Raw genomic sequence first — 8,582 nt, 5'->3', positions numbered from 1 at the left:
CTAACACCAGCCAACACCACCTAACACCAGCCAACACCAGCCAACACCACCTAACACCAGCCAACACCAGCCAACACCAGCCAACACCACCTAACACCAGCCAACACCAGCCAACACCACCTAACACCAGCCAACACCAGCCAACACCACCTAACACCAGCCAACACCAGCCAACACCACCTAACACCAGCCAACACCAGCCAACACCACCTAACACCAGCCAACACCACCTAACACCAGCCAACACCAGCCAACACCAGCCAACACCACCTAACACCAGCCAACACCAGCCAACACCACCTAACACCAGCCAACACCACCTAACACCAGCCAACACCAGCCAACACCACCTAACACCAGCCAACACCAGCCAACACCACCTAACACCAGCCAACACCAGCCAACACCACCTAACACCAGCCAACACCAGCTAATACCATGTAATACCAGCCAACACCTGCCAACACCAGCCAACACCACCTAACACCAGCCAACACCAGCCAACACCATCTAACACCATCTAACACCAGCCAACACCACCTAACACCACCTAACACCAGCCAACACCATCTAACACCAGCCAACACCACCTAACACCATCTAACACCAGCCAACACCATCTAACACCATCTAACACCAGCCAACACCATCTTACACCATCTAACACCAGCTAACACCATCTAACACCAGCCAACACCAGCCAACACCACCTAACAGCTGTCCTAAAGAACCACTGGAGAACCGTTTTGAAGGTGTGCTAGTCTGAAGGTCAGGATCAGCTGTGGACGGGTTCAGTGATCTGCCTGCACATCGGAGCATGTTCCTCTCTCTCAGCGCTGACCGGTTCCCCTGCACTGCTGGTCATTTCCACAGCTGAGGCTGAAAAGGAGGCTCTGGTCATTTCACCTAACGTTCCGTGGTTCTCCGCACAATGAGGGCATTGTGGCTCTAAAGGCCTGGGGGACAATCAGGCCGCTGAACTGACTGTACAGTGGGGCTCCTGCGGGGGGCCGGACTTTGTCAACATTGCAAAACAGCGCGCCCCGCTCACCTCTCTGACCGGCGCTGTGGACAAAGAGCTGGAATGATCCGCGGCCGGCGGGCGAGTGACTGGCCGCTCTCTGCCGGGGGCCCACAACCCAGATTCGGCCTGCTGACCCGCTCGGACGGACGCTCTGCAGAGGAGCTGAGTCTGGAAGCCCGGGTTCTTCACCTCCCCCTGAACCCAGAGACCGTGAGTACTTCACTCTCCTGATTCTTTCTTTAAGGACAGAGACCCGACCTGGAGAAGATCCAACAGAACACACAAACAAACAAACAAACAAACAGTGTAAACAACCTGTATCTGAGTGAGAGAGGGGTAAACAGCCCCTCACTGAGAGATGGCCTTTTTTCTGAGGTTCTCGTAAGGTTCTCTGGGTTAAAAATACTTGGAGTGGACTGGCCTGACCAGCTCCTGTCCTTTGAACAGGGATGCACAAACATTTGCACACCACTGTGTGAGGGGTGATGTGGTCAGAGGTCTGCGTGAGCCGGCTGTGTTCCTTCTGTTTCATCACCTAAAACCACAACCGGCTACAAGATGCTCAGAACACTGCAGTACCAACACACACACACACACACACACACACACACACACACACACACACTCACACACAGATGTTAGGTATGTGAGTGCTGAGAGTTGAGCTGTGTGTTAATGAGAGATCAATATGTAATATCAGCTCTCAGCTCCCACCACCCCCCCCGGTTACTAGTAGTAGTACGAAGAGGAGGATGAGGAGGAGGAGTGGTAGTAGGAGGAGGAGTCGTAGTAGTAGTGGTAGGAGGAGGAGGAGGATGAGAAGGAGGAGGAGGAGGAGGAGTGGTAGTAGTAGTAGGAGGAGGAGTGGTATTAGTAGTAGGAGGGGGAGGAGGAGTAGTAGGAAGAGGAGGAGGAGGAGGAGTGGTAGTAGTAGTAGGAGGAGAAGGGTGAGTAGTGGAAATAGTAGTATGAGGAGGATGAGGAGGAGGAGGAGTAGTGGTAGTAGTAGTAGGAGGAGGAGGAGTAGTGGTAGTAGGATGAGGAGGAGGAGTAGCAGTAGGAGGAGTAGTGGTAGTAGTAGTAGTAGTAGGAGGAGGAGGAGTAGTAGTAGTATGATGAGGAGGAGGAATAGCAGTAGGAGGAGTAGTGGTAGTAGTAGTAGGAGGAGGAGTAGTGGTAGTAGTAGTAGGAGGAGGAGTAGTGGTAGTAGTAGTAGGAGGAGAAGTGGTAGTAGTAGGTGGATGAGTAGTGGTGGTAGTAGTAGTATGAGGAGTAGCAGTAGGAGGAGGAGGAGAAGGAGTAGTGGTAGTAGGAGGAGGAGAAGTGGTAGTAGTAGTAGTAGGAGGAGGAGGAGTAGTAGTAGTAGGAGGAGGAGGAGTGGTAGTAGGAGGAGGAGGAGTAGTGGTAGTAGGATGAGGAGGAGGAGTAGCAGTAGGAGTAGTGGTAGTAGTAGTAATAGTAGTAGTAGGAGGAGGAGGAGTAGTAGTAGTATGATGAGGAGGAGGAATAGCAGTGGGAGGAGTAGTGGTAGTAGTAGTAGGAGGAGAAGTGGTAGTAGTAGGTGGATGAGTAGTGGTGGTAGTAGTAGTACGAGGAGTAGCAGTAGGAAGAGGAGGAGAAGGAGTAGTGGTAGTAGGAGGAGGAGAAGTGGTAGTAGTAGTAGTAGTAGGAGGAGGAGTAGTAGTAGGAGGAGGAGGAGTGGTAGTAGGAGGAGGAGGAGGAGTAGTGGTAGTAGGATGAGGAGGAGGAGTAGCAGTAGGAGTAGTGGTAGTAGTAGTAATAGTAGTAGTAGGAGGAGGAGGAGTAGTAGTAGTATGATGAGGAGGAGGAATAGCAGTGGGAGGAGTAGTGGTAGTAGTAGTAGGAGGAGGAGTAGTGGTAGTAGTAGTAGGAGGAGAAGTGGTAGTAGTAGGTGGATGAGTAGTGGTGGTAGTAGTAGTACGAGGAGTAGCAGTAGGAAGAGGAGGAGAAGGAGTAGTGGTAGTAGGAGGAGGAGAAGTGGTAGTAGTAGTAGTAGGAGGAGGAGGAGTAGTAGGAGGAGGAGGAGGAGGAGTGGTAGTAGTAGTAGGAGGAGGAGTAGTGGTAGTAGGATGAGGAGGAGGAGTAGCAGTAGGAGGAGTAGTGGTAGTAGTAGTAGAAGGAGGAGGAGTAGTAGTAGTAGGAGGAGTGGTAGTAGTAGGATGAGGAGGACGAGGAGTGGTAGTATTAGTAGGAGGAGGAGGAGGAGTAGCAGTAGGAGGAGGAGGAGGAGGAGCAGTTGGAGGAGTAGTGGTAGTAGTAGTAGTAGGAGGAGGAGTAGTAGGAGGAGGAGGAGGAGTGGTAGTAGTAGTAGGAGGAGGAGTAGTGGTAGTAGGATGAGGAGGAGGAGTAGCAGTAGGAGGAGTAGTGGTAGTAGTAGTAGTAGTAGTAGTAGGAGTAGCAGTAGTAGGAGGAGTGGTAGTAGTAGGATGAGGAGGAGGAGGAGGACGAGGAGTGGTAGTAGTAGTAGTAGTAGTAGGAGGAGTAGCAGTTGGAGGAGTAGTGGTAGTAGTAGTAGTAGGAGGAGAAGGAGGAGGGGGAGGATCAGTAGGAGGAGTAGTGGTAGTAGGAGTAGGAGGAGGAGGAGTAGCAGTAGGAGGAGTAGTGGTAGTAGTAGTAGTAGTAGTAGGAGGAGGAGGAGGAGGTGGAGAAGTGGAAGTAGTAGTAGTAGTAGGAGGAGTAGCAGTAGAAGGAGTAGTAGTAGTAGTAGTAGGAGGAGGAGGAGGAGTAGCAGTAGAAGGAGTAGTAGTAGTAGTAGGAGGAGGAGGAGGAGGAGGAGTGGTAGTAGGAGGAGTAGTGGTAGTAGGAGGAGGAGGAGTAGCAGTAGGAGGAGTAGTGGTAGTAGGAGGAGGAGTAGCAGTAGGAGGAGTAGTGGTAGTAGTAGTAGTAGTAGTAGGAGGAGGAGGAGGAGGAGGAGAAGTGGAAGTAGTAGTAGTAGGAGGAGGAGTAGCAGTAGAAGGAGTAGTAGTAGTAGTAGTAGTAGTAGGAGGAGGAGGAGTAGCAGTAGAAGGAGTAGTAGTAGTAGGAGGAGGAGGAGGAGGAGGAGTGGTAGTAGTAGTAGGAGGAGGAGGAGTAGCAGTAGAAGGAGTAGTAGTAGTAGGAGGAGGAGGAGGAGGAGGAGGAGTGTCATTAGTAACTGTGTATCTGTTCAGTAGGGTTGTGTTTGATAAGTGGAGAATAAAGGTTCTGGTTCTGGTTCTGAGAAGCTGAATGTTGAACTGTGTGAGCAGATGTCTGGACGCACGGCTGAAGCTCTGTGTCTGGAGGTCAGGAGGCCTCTGAAGCCGACCGGCACCGCGGCCCACAGGAAAGCCTTCAGTCTGGACTACGGGAGCCGGCAGCACGGCTGTCCAGCAGGGCGCTGGGGTCCTTCCTCTCCAGGGTTGGACGTGGACAGACCACAGCCAGAGGATTCCTCTTCCTCTTCTTCAGACTCTGGAATGACCTCTCCAGTGCCAGCGCACAGGCTCCAGAATCCAGAACCTCCCGGGTTAGATGCCAACAGGGGCACTGTGGCACCTCACCTAGACCTCAGAGCTGGAGGCTCATTCCGCCTTCTGACCCCTAGCAGCTCTGAACAGGAACTGGAGGTGCTGGCCAGTCCATCAAGATCCAACTTGGCACTACCAGGGTCCAGCCTGGCACTGGTGCCCCCTGTAGGAGAGCGGAGGCTCAGCAAGAGAGAGAGGAACCGTGTAAAGAGCCTGAGAAGGAGGCAGAGGAGGAGAGAGCGCTGGAGACTGAGAGAGGTCCAGGACAATGTTCAGGTAAGAGAAAAGTCCGACCCAGACGAGCCCAGGTACGAATACTGTCAGCACCAAGACCAGACTGAGACGAAGACGGGCTCAGATGGCGCTGTGTGTGTAACAGGGAACACTGCACTGGTTTTTATTGCTTTATTGGAAAGCGAGAGTTTAAACCAGGCCTGGAGTTCTGGAGCTTAATGCGGGTTTGGTTCTGAGTGTATGTCTCCAGACTCACTAACACACTGCAGAGACCCCCGAGAGGCGCATCAGACGCCCCAGCGACTGACTTTAAACCCCATTAGCCTCTACAGTCTGAAACACTCCCAGAACCTCAGACCACTCTAATACCACACACACACACACACACACACACACACACACACACTCACTCACACGTATATATATATATAATTAAAGCTACGTTAATGAATTCACTGATTCATTGCCATTGTAAAATGTCATGTCAAATTCATTTATTATTATTGTTGTTGTTGTTGTTATAATTAATATATAATAATATTTACTTTTAATTATACTTTTTTATTTCTATATTTATTTATTTATTTGTTTATTGTCTTTTCTTTATTTATTTATAGTCCTGAACACACACAGATAAAAAAGCCCTGTTTAGGCCTGCCGCCAACAGAGGGCGCTCACTGGTCCTGTAATAAACTGAACACATCAGACTCATATTAAACTTCTATTAAACTGAAGTTTTATTATTCATTATAGCAAGCCCCGCCCACGAGCTCACATGGGGGAGGAGTTAACCTTCCTGTAAAGGGCTCACTGTGATGTGGATGAGGCTGAAGCTCCTGGTTCTAATGTTATGGCAGACCCCTCCAGTAGGGGCTGGGCGATACGCTGACATGGGGTCAGGCCTGTGTGATGAACTGAGAGAGTCTGTCCGGTTCAGGCCTGATCACTGATGTTGGAGAGCGGTGTCGCCATGCTGCTCTCTCAGAGGTCCTTGTCGTTGGGGAATAAGTGGGGTGTGTAATGAATGGGCAGCGTGAGGAGGCCTGGGCAGAGGGCTCTTGAGAGCGGTGTGTTTTGGTGGGTGGACGGTTCACAGTGGATTAGAATGACCCTGAGCAGCGTTACAGCCGAGCTGCAGACACGCGCTTCAGAGAACATCCTCAGCTGCCCAGTATTCCCCCTTTACCCCGTAAGCTATGCGCTAGCCTCGTAGCGCCAGGCTAATTGGTGGGGTATTAGTTTCCATTAGTTTATGGCTAGTTTTGGCTGATTGGACTTTGTAGGGGGGTGAACTATCAGAGGGTCAGGGGGTCAGGGGGCACTTCAAAGAGGAAGGCTATTTAAAGTGTGTGTGTGTGTGTGTGTGTGTGTGTGTGTGTGTGTGTGTGTGTGGTGATAATGACACAGCGGCGCTCCCTGCAGGCTGGAGAGTGTATGAGGGTGGTAATTACACTGGGAGCCTCTGAGGGACACAGAAACCCCTGAACACACACACACTCCGCTCAAAATACACTCCTCCGCTCACCCCAGTCAGGTTCACTCAGCTCTGTGTTCTGTTCTCACACACCCATCAGCCAAAACATTATGACCACCTGTCTAATGCACTGACTTCACTCCATGTGCTTCCAAATCTATACTCTATCCAATCAGAGCAGAGCTGATCTCCATATCCGAGTGTTAGAGGTGGAGTGTGTGTGAGGGAGGGATAATAAGAGGTTGGTGCAGAAAGGAATTCTGGGTGTTATGGTGTAGAAGCTGGGTGGAGATGAAAGAAAGGTTCTTTAAGGTTCTCTGTGGTTCAGCATCGGAACTGGAGCAGTGAGGTCTTCACTAGCAGCTGGTTGAGGCAGTGGGAGCTGAGTGAGGGCTGGAGAAGTGCTAACAGACACAGATCACACAGCGTCCCTTTGTCCCCTGTCCCTCTGTCTCTCTGTCCCTCTGTCTCTCTGTCTCGGTAGAGCTCCACAGGGAACCCCTCTAGCAGCAGTGATGATGATGATGATGAGGAGGAGGAGGAGTGTTCCGGCAGGGACAGGGAGGGGTGTATCTGCGCGGTGTGTCTGGACGTGTATTTCTGCCCCTACATGTGTCACCCCTGTAATCACATCTTCTGTGAGCCGTGTCTGCGGACCCTTGCCAAAAACTGCCCCACCAACACCCCCTGCCCACTGTGCAGGACCACCATCACACACGTCTTCTTCCAGAAAGGTCAGACCCTCTACAGCCACACCTGAGCACACCTGAGCAGTGACCGCTACATCTCAGCACATCTCACTGCACTTGCACAGCGGTCAGTCTGATTGTAATGTTACGCCCATTTCCATGGTTCCACTACACCCTTGTATCAGACTCAGGTCACGATGTTGAGGCACTGTGGTCAGAAACAGAGAGAGGACTCCACCGGTCATTCCTGTGATCTCTCTGCAGAGCTGAACCACACCACCCGGACTTTCTTCCCAAAGGAATATCTGACCCGGAAGCAGAACTTCCAGAAGGCCAACTGTGCTAAATGGCCGCTGCCCAGCTGCAGAAAGCTCTTCCGCATTTTTGGAGGTAAAACCCAAAACCAGCCTAGAGTGTGATGATTTCTACCTGCAGTTAGCAACATGCTAAATGGTGTACATAAGCATTCATTACTTGTTAGCGATGTTAGCATCATAGCACCAGAAGCTATTCGTTCTGTGCGGCAGGTTTTCAGAGACAGAGCAGTCCGGTCGCTCGACGTCAGTTCCCTCATGGCGGGTACCGGCTGGACGCACTGGACTTTGAGGACGATTCCCGTGGCTGGAGGTTCGACATGGACATGGTGATCATCTACATCTACTCCGTCAACTGGGTCATCGGCTTCATCATCTTCATCTTTCTCTGCTACTGCTTCTTCCCCTCGCTGTGAGGAGGACAGGCTGGGAGAGAGTGGGACAGACAGGAAGAGACTAGAGGAGACAGGCACAGACTGGGAGGGACCGGCATAGACTAAGAGAAACTAAGATAGACCGGAAGAGACAGGGAAAGACTGTCAGAGACTAAGAGAGACTGTGAGAGAGTGGGATAGACTAAGAGACTGAGATAGACTGGGAGAGACTGGGATGGACTGGGAGAGACTAAGATAGACTGGGAGAGACTGGGATGGACTGGGAGAGACTAAGATAGACTGGGAGAGACTGGGATGGACTGGGAGAGACTAAGAGAGACTGTGAGAGAGTGGGATGGACTGGGAGAGACTAAGATAGACTGGGAGAGACTGGGATGGACTGGGAGAGACTAAGATAGACTGGGAGAGACTGGGAGAGACTAAGAGAGACTGTGAGAGAGTGGGATGGACTGGGAGAGACTAAGATAGACTGGGAGAGACTAAGATAGACTGGGAGAGAGTGGGATAGACTAAGAGAGACTGGGAGAGACTGGGAGAGACTGGGATGGACTGGGAGAGACTAAGATAGACTGGGATGGACTGGGAGAGACTAAGAGAGACTGTGAGAGAGTGGGATGGACTGGGAGATACTAAGATAGACTGGGAGAGACTGGGATAAACTGGGAGAGACTAAGATAGACTGGGAGAGACTGGGATGGACTGGGAGAGACTAAGATAGACTGGGAGAGACTGGGATGGACTGGGAGAGACTAAGATAGACTGGGAGAGACTGGGATGGACTGGGAGAGACTAAGAGAGACTGTGAGAGAGTGGGAGAGACTAAGAGAGACTGTGAGAGAGTGGGATGGACTGGGAGAGACTAAGATAGACTGGGAGAGACTAAGATAGACTGGGAGAGAGTGGGATAGACTAAGAGAGACTGGGAGAGACTGGGAGAGACTGG

General features: G+C 51.3%; 1 protein-coding gene across 1 annotated transcript; it reads left to right on the top strand.

The window, feature by feature from the left end:
- Positions 1 to 395: 395 nt before the first annotated feature.
- On the top strand, positions 396 to 8,382 carry rnf180a (ring finger protein 180a). Its single transcript, XM_072681183.1, has 5 exons — positions 396 to 1,234; positions 4,273 to 4,809; positions 6,726 to 6,975; positions 7,195 to 7,320; positions 7,458 to 8,382. The coding sequence occupies exons 1-5, from the start codon at positions 1,085 to 1,087 to the stop codon at positions 7,658 to 7,660; spliced, it is 1,266 nt and encodes a 421-aa protein (XP_072537284.1). The 5' UTR covers positions 396 to 1,084; the 3' UTR covers positions 7,661 to 8,382.
- Positions 8,383 to 8,582: the final 200 nt, after the last annotated feature.

The sequence above is a fragment of the Salminus brasiliensis genome, chromosome 6 (assembly GCF_030463535.1).
Source record: "Salminus brasiliensis chromosome 6, fSalBra1.hap2, whole genome shotgun sequence".
NCBI classification, from domain to species: Eukaryota; Metazoa; Chordata; class Actinopteri; order Characiformes; family Bryconidae; genus Salminus; species Salminus brasiliensis.
The sequence above is the reverse complement of the archived record's forward strand: the minus strand, read 5'-3'. Positions and strand labels throughout refer to the sequence as shown.